At 40.6% G+C, this 15,279-nt stretch overlaps 1 protein-coding gene across 5 annotated transcripts in view; it reads left to right on the forward strand.

The window, feature by feature from the left end:
- LOC109405247 (uncharacterized) overlaps positions 1 to 11,077 on the forward strand; it is a 49,841-nt gene extending 38,764 nt beyond the window's left edge. For all 5 annotated transcript variants that reach the window (XM_019678279.3, XM_062842231.1, XM_062842233.1 and 2 more), the window contains 5 exons: positions 4,817 to 5,028; positions 5,103 to 5,175; positions 5,246 to 5,636; positions 5,699 to 5,868; positions 10,474 to 11,077. In XM_019678279.3, coding sequence (XP_019533824.3) covers positions 4,817 to 5,028; positions 5,103 to 5,175; positions 5,246 to 5,636; positions 5,699 to 5,868; positions 10,474 to 10,530 — 903 coding nt within the window. In that variant the 3' untranslated portion in view covers positions 10,531 to 11,077. The remainder of the gene's footprint in view (positions 1 to 4,816; positions 5,029 to 5,102; positions 5,176 to 5,245; positions 5,637 to 5,698; positions 5,869 to 10,473) is intronic.
- The last annotated feature ends 4,202 nt before the right edge of the window (positions 11,078 to 15,279 follow it).

The raw sequence follows: 15,279 nt of genomic DNA on the forward strand, positions 1-15,279 counted from the left end.
GATTTTCTTTTGAATACATTGAATAATTCGTCCCGGATTTTTTTCAGTGGTTCCTAGTGAAATTCCTTAGGGTGAATTCAGGAATTGCTTCAGGTGAATTCAAGGATTTTACCAAGGAAACTTTTAGTTAATCCTTTTAACCCTCCTTCGGCGTTAGGGTCATTTTTGACCCAAATCGTACACTGCGTCAACGAGCTGCTCCCAACGAAATGCAAAAGGAAGGTTAAGAGTTCTCTAGAAATGTCTTCAGAAAGTTCTCCAAGAGTTACTCCAAGAATTACCTTCAGGAATTCCTCCACGGATCCTTTGGGGAATGTGCCTAGAATTTCTTCAGGGATTTTTCTTTTTTGAAAAAAAAAAAAGATTCTTCACTGCTTCAGTCAAGTTCGTGGATTTGATTTAACTACGATACTCGTTTTTGAACCTGGGTTGGAACTGAATTGGTGAAAAATGTGTAAACAAACAAATTATAATACAAGTGAACCTGAGTCGGATTGATATTGCAACTTTGATCTGATCCAATCCCAACCCAAGTGGAAACTGAATCAAAAATAAAAACGACATTTGTTTGACATCATGTTTGAATGTATCAGTAAACAATCCTATATTTTATACTTCGGATCCGTAGATTGCAGGTTCGTGTCTTGTCACGGTCGCCATATCGCACTCTAATTAAGATTTATTTCGATTGATACTCGGAGACGTTCAGAGTAATTGTCACTTTATTCATCAAAGTATCTTATCAGCTTACTTACACATCTTTCCTAAGGTGAACTGAATAAACAAAACGCTATTGCAAAGAAGGGGGTTACCGAATATGACAAATTACGGCATGATGCTTAACAATACAATTACGCTTCAAGAAGTATGTGAACACCGGTCAGCAATTGTTACACGCGTTGTTAAACGGTGGTACATATTGAATTTATTGTAGCGCATACTGTAAAACATCCGTGCATGTTTAAATGATTTGGAAACATGTGCCAAAAAATAATACTCAAGTGAGTGATGTACACAAAAATTGATTGGCTTTTTGCCTTACGGTAAACGTCGGATACCTCGTTGAGAAATGTAGCTTTACGAAAAGTGTCGGTTTTCCAGAAAGATTAAGCTTCTAGACATAAATTTTAGGTACAGTACAAGCCTTAGCGAAAAACAGTACGTTCGTACGTTGCTATCCATGAAGATGTGTAGGTATTTCTCCACAAATAATGAAATGTGTAATCTTGAAATACCTCCGGGACATTTCTTCAGGATTATGCTCTGAGATGAGTATGCTAAAATACGATGAATTTTGCGTATACGAAGTACAGAATGTTCCCATTCATAGGTCTGAGCATGGCAAGGCGTTTAAAAGTGATAGTTTGCACGTGTGCCGCTGTCCGATCACTTTTGCACATTTCGAACGGCTTGTCAAGCCCAGACGTGTGAACGAAAACATTTTGTGTCAAAAATTGAGCTCAATCCACCAAAGCAAACAGTACCTATTGTTCATCAACAGCATCTAAAAATTGTCCATTTTGTAAATCGGCGTTTGTCAGTGTAGGGAATGACATTGATGCTTACTTAGATCATGGTAGGCATAGACTTTTACAGAGAGTAGGGCCTGACGTTTAACATAGAATAAAGGATCATTCTGTAAAACCGCCTCGAATACGACGGTTGTGTTTATTGATCATCCCTACATCACCTCAGTCAGATCAATTTATGTACCACAGTGTAGATGCAGCATATTCCTCTAATAAAATTCAAGCCTAACTTTACCAAACACCGTATGTAACATATGTGAACAAAAAAAAAGGTTTTCACATGAGGCGCTGAATTTCATTAAGGACTTCGTGTATCACTCACCTTTGGGGATGATTTGTGAAAAAATATCTGGATTTTTCACGTTTCTGAAATGCTCAATGTATGAGTTGCTATGGAAACAGCGAACTTCCCCTTCGATTTTCTCCGTTCGTGGATTTTGTTAGATACGGTGTTTGGCAAAGTTATCCTTGAAGGAACACTATTGATTATTTTATCCTTTGACCGACTATTTTATGCTGCAGTATGATCACAGTCACATTCACCAGAAGTATATAGATATATCTCAATTTCGATCTACGGCTCGGTGTTCATTCGCAAACGAATCCGAGGAAGCTTTTTTTTAGAATTTTTCAGATGAATTCCTGTTGCAATCTCATGGAGAAATCCTTGGAGATGTTCTAAAATCATCGAATAAATTTCCGATGGAATCTCTGAAGGAACCCATAATTAATCTGGCGAAATTCTGCACCGAGCTGGAGGAATTATAGAAGAAATCTTACTTACTTAAGAACTTACTTTTAAATATCCTTAGGAAATTCCTGAAGGTATCCCAGAAGGTATTCTTCAAGGAATCCCAGGAATGTATAAAGAAATTTTTGAAGGAATCTAGGAAGCAATTCCTAAAGGCATGTCTGCAGTAATTTCTGAACAAATTATTCAAGAAATCAGTGGTTAAAATACAAAAAGATTAGTTGGAGAAAATTTAAAAAAAATCTGGTAGAATTTCTGGGTGAGATTTCGCACGAATCCTTCGGAAAATTTTCAGAATTATTCGGAAAAAAAATGTTGAGGAGTCTGGAGGAATCCCTGAATTCTTGGAGAAATACCTGAAGAAATTTCTGGTGAAATTCCTTTCAACATCCCTGGAGAAATTCCTCTGGAAATTCTCGCAAAAAAACGCTGAACTAATCACTGAAGAATCTCTCAAAACATCTCTGTATCTATTCCTAAAAGAATTCCTGTACACATTCCTGGAAGGGTGCGTAACCGTTTGATTACAAATTGTAAAATTTTGTTTTGTATTTTATGTTGTTTGTTGGACCCTTCACGTTTCTTGTGTAAGAACAGTAGATATACCTCAGTAGTGGTACGGTCTATTACCGCTGTATTTTGTTAACTGCTACCACTGCTGGAACATGGCTGAGAGCCAAAATGAGTAGAATGAATCAATCTTGGGAGAACAGAATTATAACGGCCAAGGTGGTTAGTCCACGGCCGGTCGATTGTGCCTAAGCGGGAAGACGCCTACATCACCACATCAACAAACGCACGCTGGCCCTGTCGGCCAAGTACCGGCCCCGCTCACCTTGCCAGCCGGCGAGATTTCCGGCCGCTCAACTCGACAGGAATAGATGTGTCGGCCACCGAAGCCACAGTCAATGTAGCAGCGGTATGTACCAATACCACCGAGTAAAATAGGTTATATATAACAAATTTACACTGGTTTTATTACATAGAACAACACGCACACTCAACAATTAGGAACTTTGAATAAATTATGTGAGTCATGTGAAGGATCTGTGTTATTAATTTTTGTATCGCGAAAGTGCCCTTGATTACCTAGCAGCTAGCCGACCCTGGGATCGCCGGAGAGATCTTGCGTCCTGAGTAGTCCCGGCACTGTATAGTTTACCGATTACTTTCAAATGTTCGGCGAAATCTTTAAGGAAATCGCCGAAGAAGTCCATGGAAGAATCACTGAAGCAAGCCCTGGGGAAATTCCTGGAAAAATTTTTGATGCATCACTGTAGAAGTCTCTGGAAGAATTTCTGAAGGAATCGTGGAAGAAATTTCTGAACCATTTCTCGAAAAAAGTTTAATAGTCACTTTCGGAACACCTTGAGACATCCCTGTTGTAGGAATTCATGAAGAAATCCGTGGAGAAATTCATAAAGTAATCCCAGGATTTTTATTCTTAGTCCGGCTGTTGTTTGAATTGAATATCAGCGTAAAATTGTGGATTTTTAGCTACTTGACGCTAGGTATGGGGTGTTCTATAAAGTGCTTCTCACTCCTTACTGGAAACGGTCCCGAATGATTAGCTCATTGAATTGCTAGTTCTTAATATGTAGATTTTGTGATTCGTGAAGACTAAATCACAAAGTCTGAGCCATCCAATAACGCATGCGCTTGAATACTTAAATTTGGTCCCTTCGAGTTCCTTACGGAACCAGTTTCGGATGTCATTGTGACTATAATGGTCCAGTCACAATTATCATTTCAGATTAACATTCTAGAAACCCATAGCTTTCGTTCAAGGCCAATTAAACGGAAATCGCATCAGAAATGCATTCTTGGGAGCACTTCAAAGTTATAGGTAATTTTTGGCCCTTGATGCATAATGTGCAACTTTTTCTTTAGGAAGCTTTGATTGTTTTGAATGAAATGACGAGCAAAGCAACGTTGAAAATAACACGTTGAACAATCAAGTGAGATCAATAAGAACAATTGAATATTTACCACCTGAAGTATATCTATATATTATAAACTCATAAAATCATTTCCTACAATAAGTAGTAGATACACAATAATTGAAGCCCACCAGTTATTCTCCCGCCATTTTAGAATGATGATCAACGGTTTAGTTGTTATGTTTCTGAAAATACGTTTCTTTCTCGTTTTTCTTCGATATAATATATTCTATGTTGAATCTAAGAGTTTTCAAATGTGAAGTTACAACTATGTAGTACAATTGCTTGCTCTGTAATTCCGAAACCATGTATAATCCTCGTGTTGTTGTAGAGAAATATTGAAATGTATTATAATAATATAAATGAAGAAAAAAGCCTTAGCAAAAAAATGAAATATAATCAATAGAGCCAGAAATATACGTCACATTTGTGAGCATTAGTGAAAACAAATCCAATTTTAGTCTTTTTTATTCAGTTTATGTTATTAAAATACATTACATTTGTTTTTTACTTTCAACTTTTTGTACGTTTACTCCATAGTTGGTACATCGCTGAACATGTTTTATCAATTTTATTGTTCTTCAATCCTACCCTAGATGCCAAAACCATCGATTTCGATGCCCAATGCGGTATCCAATCGACCGGGATTCGACGAGGACAACGCTAGCGCTAACGCTTCGCCGCAACACCAGGCACACCAGCAGCAGCAGTCACAGAATAAGAACGATTCGTCGTCTAAAGCGGCCAATGAATCCGCCAAGAAGGCTGCCCCATCGAAGGATACCAAAGCGGGTGGCAATGCTCAAAGGTAAATTTTTTGAGTTACTTTATTAAGTAAACTCAAGATTGCAAACATGTAATCTTTTATATCCTTTTGTATAGCTCTGGCTGGTTTTCGTGGTTCAAATTGAAACCTAAAAATCAAATGATTCTGCCTGACGATAAAAATCCAACCGTAAGTAAAACATTTAGTTACTTGTAGCATCATGAATAATTTGCGATTTTCCTTTTATCATATGAAACAGATCGTGTGGGACCCAGATAAGAAACGTTGGGTTAATACGGAAGGCGATGATATCGGCGAGGAAGCGTTTAAGCCTCCTCCAAAAATGGCCGACCTAATGCCGGCTCCAGCTGCTCCTCCGCAGATGCCAGCTGCACCTGTAGCAGCACATATACCATCGGTACAACCACCGGCTGCGACTGGTTATCCGTCGGAGCAAATCCCAACTGGTGGAAACTATGGACCGGCACCTTCACTGAATGCTGGTCCTAGCCAAACACCAATTCCTCAGGCGACGCAACCAACTGTATCGAACAATTTGGGTGGCCCGGTGCCAACGGCAGCGGCTCCAGCAGGACCAACCAAGGTCCCAACGCTGCAATCCAACATGTTCAAAATGCAGCGAAATCGAAGTAAGTTATTGATGGGTCTTCAACAAATCAGGATTATAAAAACATTTTTTGTTTTGAAACAGCGTTGAAAAATTCCTACGTTGACGTGTTTAACCCGTCCGGTGCGGCACCGAGTCGACCGGCGGAAACGATATTGGCACCAGCCGTTCCGGCAATGGCTACACCGCAGGGCGGTTTCTTCATTCCTGGAGCGGCTCCGGTCGGTGGGCAACCAAACGACAGTGCAGCGGAGGTAAGTTTGTTGTGAAACCGAATCATTTTATGACTTTATCGATCATTTTCTACTCAGAGTTAGAGATCAAAGTGGGTAATGAAATGATAGATATAATAGGATTCGCTTGGTTGCGAACAAGTGTGAAATTTTTCAGAAAGTGAAATTAGGCATGAAGGTCATGTATTGAACGAATACATTGAATACGTGAAACCTTTGTCGTACGACCTAGAATAGATCGGCTTAGTGATAATTCACACCACCATACCCCACCATACCAAGATACCAAGACTAGTTATGGTGGACGGGCCAGAATTTAGTTAGAATTAGGGTCCCCAGCGACCAGTCAACACTTTGACCAGTATGTCGCAATTCTGTACAATACAATTTTGTTTGGAGATGCTCATCAGCCATTAGATTTCCAAGAATGGAAAAACGATCAGGTACGTATACAGCGTGAAAAACGTTTGCTGTAGAAGTTCGATAAGTGATAGCTGCACACTGTAGTGGAATCTCAACAGAGCTCGCCTTTTTGATGTGGAGTTAATGGTCAAAAACAGCCGGCCCTAGGTGTTAGCACCTAGGTTCAAAACTACTTTCGAGCACTCCCGGAACCCCTTGTATTTCCTGGAGCCCATGGTCACCATCCGATCTAGAGCTCTCTGCGGCCGGGTGCACGTGAAACTAACCTGATTGATGTCTTCAAAGCAGAAGATATGTATGTATGTCCTCTACGATGGAGCCCCAAGCTTCTACAACAATCACTTCGGTCAAATCCAGTGCTGAAAATTTCATTTCGTCATATCTAAATTCAACCACCTACAGCTCATTTTAGAAGCTGAACCTGAGAATATGGTATATGAAAAACTTGTGCGGCTAAACCAGATCTGCAAGAAAGTCACGGAAAAACCACTTTTCGAATATTTGATGTAAATGTCACGGACTACCTTTGAAAAATGCCAAATGATATTCACCGTGAATATCATTGGGATTTTTCGAAGGTAGTCCGTGACATTTACCTCAAATATTCTAAAAATAGTGGTTTTTCCGTGACTTTCTTGCAGAACTGGCCTAGCCGCACAAGTTTTCATACACCATATTCTCAGGTTCAGCTTCTAAAATGAGCTGTAGGTGGTTGAATTTAGATATGACGAAATGAAATTTTCAGCACTGATAATAAGTATGATATGTTTTAAATAACCCTTTCGGGCTATCTTGATCATACTAGCATTGGGCAAATTTGGCTGAGACAGCGATTTTTGTGAATCGATTCGAATCGGACCAGCATTATCGCTTCATCTATCACATCGATCGATTTCGATATTATAAAATGTTAAAAAACTATAAAATAATTCGTTTGCAATATGGAATACAGGTTCATGGCATGTATTTGTCTAAAAAAAAATCAATATCAAAATTTGATATTGCACATCGAACAGCGTCTGGGTCGAAAATGGACATAACGTTAGGACAGTGCATTGTGGAAACCTTATGAAGATTTAACTTAATCAAATGAAAAAAATCAATTCGGTCGATTTTTAGGGGCTTAAAAATCGATTCGAAAAATCGATTAATCGGAACAAAAACATCGATATTGCGACAAGTTTTGACACTTTTTTTTTTCAAATTGTTGAAATGGCATCTGCTGCCGAGAAATGTTTTCTAAGATGTGCCTTCGCCAACGTCCAAAAATCTTCAATTGGCCGGATTTGTGAACAATTCACAGGGTTCATATCCTTTGGAACGAATGCAACATTCATTGTGTAGTACCATTCTACCGTTGATTTGCATAATTATCGTTGTGACTTTGAATCATGGGAAGAAGTCGTGTTAGCAGACACTCTCTGATGTATGTTTCACTCTTAATTGGAGTAGTTCTTATGAAAGGTTGCGAAATCTTGTAGTCAAACTTCACGTAAGTTTCGTCATCTATAATTATGCAGTTCGAATTCAGAGTAAGCATGTTGTCATACAACTTTTACACTCTGGGCCTGATCGATGCTTCTTGTTTCGGACTCCGTTTCGGTTGCTCCTGCTTCTTATAGGTCTGAAGATTCAAACGTCTTTTGACACGCAACTGTTGAAATCGATTTAACCGTTACATATAGAGCGACTGGAAGTGAGAGTGGCGTCATGTTCCAATTTTGACAGGTCTCCTGCTTGTTTGGAACGGGAATTTGTATGGAGTTGACAGTTGATCGCTGTTCCAATTTTGACATTGACGCCACTCTCCCTTCCAGTCACTCTAGTTACATAAATGATGACCGAAAAGGATAAACAACAGGATGCAGCCATAAACAAGTTCGCTCTTCTAAACCTGTATAACACAGTGGCGATTCCCTAACCTCAAATCTATCTGTGAATTACTAGAATTGAAATAATGAGCTGAATTTTTGTATGGTGCGAAGGTCAATTCTCTGTTTCTGCAATGAAATGGTTCAAAAAGCGTGGGTATTATGATTCCTTGCCTAATTTAATGCTGTATGAGCAAAATTTTGGGTAATCGCGTTGTTGCTATTCTACATTTCTTGCTACTTAAACAACACAGTTGTTATCCAAAGTTTTGCTCAAACAGCATTAAATTAGACAAGAAATCATAATACCTAGGGTTTTTGAACCATTTCATTGAGAAACGTGGTGACTTTCTCACCATACAAAAATTCAGCTCATTACTTCAATTCTAGTACTTCACCGATTGTGTCCTATTCCCAAGGAAAATACTCCCACTCGTGAATCATGGCCTATCCAAATGCCGTCCAATCTCTTTGATCTGTTGCACGGGAAAGATTATGAAAAGAATTCCTGAAGCTAACGAACTCCTGTCGAGGGTCAGCACGCTTTCATTAAGGGTGTTGTGGAGCCTCGTAGCCGTGCGGTTAGGGTCACCAAGCTTATAATCGCACCATGCTATGGGGTGAGGGTTCGATTCCCGCTTCGGGCGTTGAAATTTTTCGTGAGAATAGTTTCTTCCCCGTTTCCACTGGTGCATGCTCCGTTTTCCGTTGTCTCATGTTAAGTTTAAAACAGTCTGTACAGCCGAAAGCTGAAGACGTTGTCCGTGTTTTTTTTTTTTTTTAAGAAACGTCTACTACATACTTTGCTGATTCAGCAATGCTACCAAGGAAGTGTCTGACCAAGGACACCGCGCGAAAGTCTTCCCATTGGACATTCAGGTATCAGAAGGCAAGCTCCAGAGGCACGTTATCCTCCATCTGGGATATTTGTGCCATAACGGACATACGCTGCTCTTCGTTGGTAACTTTTTATCCGGGTCGTTAAAGGAAACTCTAACTAAATCATCATCTATCTTTCACCGAAGAAACTGACGTACCACAACGGTCTGTTTTGGCAGTGATGCTTTTTCTTGTGACGATGAATGGAATCTTTGATGCAATACAGGATCTTCGTTTATACAGATAATATTTTCGTCGTTGTCGGATCCAGATCAGTAGGTCGGCTCCAGAGGCACGTTCTCCTCCATTTGGGAAATTTGGGCCATCTATAAAAATTGATGAACAGGCAATTCCGCTTCAAACGTCGTTCCACAATCTTGGTAGTAAATTAGTCTATGGTAGTACTGCTGAACCGTACTCTGTCGTTACGCCGTAAATGCCGCCTGCCCAATGAAACTGATAAAATCCTTATCCCGTCCGCGTAGATCAAACATTCGGAACACCTCTTCATGGTGGCTTATCATCGATAATAGACTTGCATACGGACTCGAAATTACCAGCATTGCCATCAACAGGTTGGTTCAAATCCTCAGCCCCGTCTATGTATGTTCGGCTGATCTACGGTTTGCTACCCTCAACTCAGGCAGACTCAGCTTACGTACACTGTGGTGCATAATTGATCGGACAAACGCCGATTTTCATACAAAATGGCCAAGTTTGAGATGCTGTAACTATGGTTTGCTTTGATGGATTGAGCTCAATTTTTGACACGGAACTACAAATATGCTGAATTTTGTGTATACTAAGTGTAAAATGTTTTCGTTCACAGGTCTGGGCGTGGCAAGGCGTTGAAAAAATTGCAAAAGTGATCGGACAGCGGCACGCGTGTAAATCAAAGGGGTACCGCTGTCCGATCACTTTCGCAGTATTTTCAACGCCTTGCCACGCCCAGACCTGTGAACGAAAACATTTTATACTTTGTATACATAAAATTCAGCATATTTGAAGTTCCGTGTCAAAAATTGAGCTCAATCCAACAAAGCAAACCATAGTTACAACATCTTAAACTTGGCCATTTTGTATGAAACTCGGCGTTTGTCCGATCAATTATGCACCACAGTGTAGATGCTGTTCTGCTACCGTTCCAGATATTTATTCTCGTAGCTCTTGGCATCAAGAGTGCGATCTTCTCCAGCAAGAACACAAGTGATGACAGTGTCTTTCTTCTCGTCGAGAGCTCTCACCAATAAGCGCATTTATTGAAGATGGCCTGATTTTGATTGGACTGTTCGATATTGGTCGAACAGCAGTTGTGTAAATCCATTGGCTATACTTGAGTTTTGGACGCCAAGTTTTACCAAAGTTCGAAAAGGAATTCTGGAAAATAGAGTTTTAGGAAAATAATACCACCACGTTTAGAATTAAACGAACATTCAACTTCTTCCATCTGCAGGGAATGCCTCACTTCTTCAACCCCAACCAGTTCCCCGGCGGATATCAGCAACAGTGAGAAGACCGCACGTGTTCCGTGCGGTGCCAGGAACTACTAGTGAAATCAAACAACTACCTAAACTATAAACTACCCAAGAGACTGCCGACAGTAAGTGGCAACAATACTATATAGTAAAATACAAACAAACAAAAGAAAAATACCGTTAAAACTATTAAAGTCAACGCGTGCAAGTCAGTGAAACCTGTAAAGAAGGGAGTGATTAGATCAAGCCTAATAGTAGGGGAGGGAGCGTAATAGAGAGATAATATCGCTTTTTCAGTAGTAGGACGAAGAAAAGCATGGTTCGAAACCATGATATCTAGACGACAACTCAAGCTTCGATTTGTGTCGTGTATTCGTGTTTGGCCTTAGTTTTGTGTGTTTATTTTTATGTCGGGACAAACGATTGAAATTAGTCAAAATTATTACGTGTGGAACTTCTGTCCCGTTTTTTTTTTGTATATGTTTCTTCCATAGTGTATATCAGTTGTCAGTTTTCTATAAGAAGCTGTATTAATAAATGTGTACAGATATTATCGATGCTGCTTATTTTTATCGATAACAAGATCATAGTGTTTATTTTAGTAGAGCTACAATTTTTTCGTTTGAATATATTTTTTCCTATAGGTTGCTTTTTTTTTTGGTTGAATATCTTCATGCATAAGTTGATTAGTTTTAAGCAAGGTTTGCAAATATTCGCTTCTTGAAGTATACAAAGCTTTTAATGTGTACCAATTTATCAACTGCAAAAAATGTCTGTTTTTTTTTCTTGTGACAATATCTGATTGCTCATTTATTCCCTTACTTTCCCTTAAGACATGGAATGATCACCAATTAGTTTTCGTTCCCTGTAGCAATAACTGTAATCAAATGAAATAGCTGCAAACTAGAGACATGATGGTCGCATGCTTTGAAAAAGCATTCTTATATGTATATGAGTTTAAGAGGTTATGTGATATAATTTGTACGGTTAATTTCATGTCTTTTTCATCGCTAGATTTTTATCTTATTTTTCGCATCTGGTTTTTTTTTTTTTTTTTTTTTTTTATCTGTATTTACGAGATTTTTAGCCCTAGGATAGTTCATCTCGGGACCCACGCTTTACTTCCCTTCCGAAGGAAGAACTCACATTTTGCGAGTTTGTCGGGAGTGGGATTCGATCCCAGGTCCTCGGCGTGATGGTCAAGTGTTCTAACCATCACACCAGGTCCGCTCCACTTCGCATCTGGTGCATAAAACGAAACATTTTATTTTCAACAAAAAATTTACACAAGAAAAAGACAAAAATTGAACACCTCGAAACATTAAAAACGAATAACACACTGACGTGAGTCGGATAAAGAACAAGCAAACTTTAACAGTAGATAGCGACACTTAGATGGCGTGTGCATTGGGAGCAAACGAAGATCAAGATGTTTTCTAGTGGATAAAAGCGAGAGTGACGACGAAATAGGCGTAGAGCATATGGGGATGATTTAGACAAAACAATGTATGACGTTCTTTTCTAGTGAAATGGTATGTATGAAGTTTAAAATCAAAATAAAGCATCTATTATCCATTAAATTAAGCGCTGATAAAAGTTTAATTATAGAAACGATAGAGAAATCATGAGGGAGAATGAATCATAAGGGAGCGTATCTTTAAATGTATCACATTCCTTCCACTACTGAGTACTCATGGTGGTGTATGAGGGCCGAATTGAAAGATCTCCATTCTGGGCGATTGCCCGCCATCTTCTTGACCAAATTTATGTCGACTTCCTGTATTTCTTTGTGGAGGCTGCGCCGCCATGAGCCTCTGGGCATGCCTTTGCTACGATGTCCTGCTGGGTTCCAATCTAACGCTTGCTTTCAGGTTTCGTTTTCGCCCCTGCGTAGAGTGTGGTCGACCCACCTCCACTTTCGCTCGCTCCAGAGTTTCTGTTGCTACAGGCTTTCGATAACATCGACGATGGAGCTCCACATTGGAGATCCAATTGTGAGGCCTCCAAGCACGAATATTCCGAAGAAATCTATTGATGAAGTCATGCAGCCGTTGAGTGTTCTCCACATATATTTACACCGGATACACCAGTTTTCACTGGCGTACAGCAGCTCAGATTTCACGTTGAGTTGAAAACTCGGATTTTGGTGCATTGACTAATCTGACTGTTTTTGTTCCTCGAAAAAATAGCCCTCGCCTTCATGATCTGTGCACCTATGTCGATCGTGGTACCACCATCGACTAGCAATATATTGGAAGCTTTGAACATTCTCTTCTGCTTGCCCAGCTACCGTAAAGCTGCAAGGGTTGGCCGTGTTTACATCCAACGATTTGGTCTTTTTGACATTGATAGTAAGATCTGCCACCGAGGAGCAATCGGCAAGATAATCGAGCTTAGTCGGCATATCAGAGCGTCGTTGAGCTCCACATCATCATCAGCCAAATTCGAAGTCATTTAAGTGCTCCATGGTAATGGACTGCCACAGCAACCCACGATTTGGTTCACGATCAATCGAAGGATCTACCAGGATCTCGTCGATTACGATGAGGAACAGTATAGCGGTGATAGTATACGTTCCTGCCTCACTCCAGCAACGACCCATATGGGATCGGACAAGAGTTGCTGCCATCGGAGGGTTGCGTCAATCTTCTCCTGTATCCGGTTAAGGATCACTTTGCAGAGGACTTTGAGAATTATATACAGTAACATGATGCCCCGCCAATTATCGCATACAGTCAAAGATCATTCTTTTTGGGTACGCCTTGCATGCAGCCGACCGGAAATGTCCTGTAATGATGAACCTTCGGTGTTGACACGGATAATGTGTCGAATTTTTGGTGGATCATACTGAGATGTTGGTGGCGTTGTCGGCACTTGGTAAAGGTTTCCATAGTGCTCAAACTAGCGTTTCAACAGGGCTGACAATTACTGTCCAGATGTGTCTTTCACAGGCATCGTAGCATTCATCTTAGTTATATTATTAAGACATGGTAGAGGAGACGAATGTGTGCAGTAATTTCGGATTTCTCACCTTCGTCGGCTAGGGAGTTCGCCCACGCTCACAGCAGCGTTTCACTATGTTCTTGAAAGCCAAATAACGCTAACGGGCTACGGCCGGTTTCTGTAACGGTTTTTTGAGTTTCGGAAACAGTAGGTTGTTGGCCTAAGGTCCCCTATCCACCGTCGTGGGGCTGCCACCTTAGGTATAGCTTCCGGTGGAGGATCATATCATATACAGCCGCTGGATGCCAGAACAGACGCTGTTTGAACCGTACTTCATTGGTGAACGGACGCTTGGGTCGTACCTGCTTAACCTAGCCGAAGTGAAAAGGGCAACAGTGCCCAGACAACACTACCAGTTAAGCACACACTGGCGTCATTTGTCATCGCTTGACCCGTGAAAGCATGAGGTAGGAACTTGTGAGGACCAGAGCTATGTTAGACGCTCTCCTTTTCGACTCATCGTTTTGCAGTAAGGTTTTGGCTCCTTGTGTTTTCGATCGCTCTATCGCGCTTTTGGTGTTCCTTCACTCCTCTATCTTCCTCTAGGTGTTATCTGCGATCTACTGCTTTCTCTGAGAAAAATGAAAGCGTTCTTGATGGCGCTCCATTGATATTCTACGCTTCTACCTAGGGTTCGTTCAAATATTACGTAACGCTAAGGGGGAGGGAGGGGGTCTACCGCTGTGTTACGCTTCATACAAAATTTCAAAATTTCCCATACAAAAGCTGTTACGTGGGGGAGGGAGGGGGTCAAAAATTGTCAAATTTTGCGATACGTAATATTTGAATGAACCCCTATTGGAATATTCGCTGCACGGTTCTCCAGCTCCTTGACGAAAAACTTTTTCACCGTAGCGTCTTCCAGTCGGCGTGTATTGAACTGGCACCCGATTTTCTTCTCCTGTCGATGGATCCTGATGCAAATGTCGTTGATTTGATTTTTCGTGACGTCATCACGGGAAACCCATCCATATACCACAAAAGATTGGAAACAGCTCTCCGTTCTCGATCATTTCTCCGAGATCATGGCGTCCCATGACGTGCTCTTAGTCCGAATCGGAACTAACCTTCGCGTTGAAGACGTCCATGAGGATTTTGATATCACATTTTGCCATCCTATCCACGACATCATTCAGTTGGCTGTGAAAGTGCTTTTTGTCGTGCAATTTGGCAGCATCGGTTGGCGCGTAACATTGGATTGGACTGAATCTAGCTGCAATTGTTGCCTCATTAATATGTTCCCACTCCATGAACACAGCGTGGGGTTTTGTTCAGTACTAGGATTGGATCGATACACTAGTGCTGTCTTCTTGCGGCTGGGTGGCATCACTATGTGGAGTCCATTTTATTACCTTTCCTTTGCTGCAGTATCACTGCTTCTTTGCAGGCGCTGGATTTTAATTCCATCTTTTGTACAGCTTTCCTGAGCTCCTCGTCGATTTTCGCTAGGTCTCGCTCGTAGTGAAGCTCCATAAGTTTTCATACCCTTTCATCATATTGCTTCCGCCACAACTCGTTCTGTTTTTCCAGAAAGGAAAGCTCTTCTACACTTTCCGTGGCGAAATGCTTTTTATGAAATACAATTTTATTGAAATTTGTTAGAACGTGTTGCAATTCGGAGCCAGGATGCCATATTGAGAGCAACTCTATTTCAAGCAGATTCAATAACTGCAATTTATTGATTATTATACAGGTAAATAATTATATATAATACAAAACGGATTTGCATTGTAGTATCAGTTCTCCAGCCAACCAACCCACAGTGGTTCCGCCATAGGTCA

Source organism: Aedes albopictus, chromosome 3 (genome assembly GCF_035046485.1).
Source record: "Aedes albopictus strain Foshan chromosome 3, AalbF5, whole genome shotgun sequence".
NCBI classification, from domain to species: domain Eukaryota; kingdom Metazoa; phylum Arthropoda; class Insecta; order Diptera; family Culicidae; genus Aedes; species Aedes albopictus.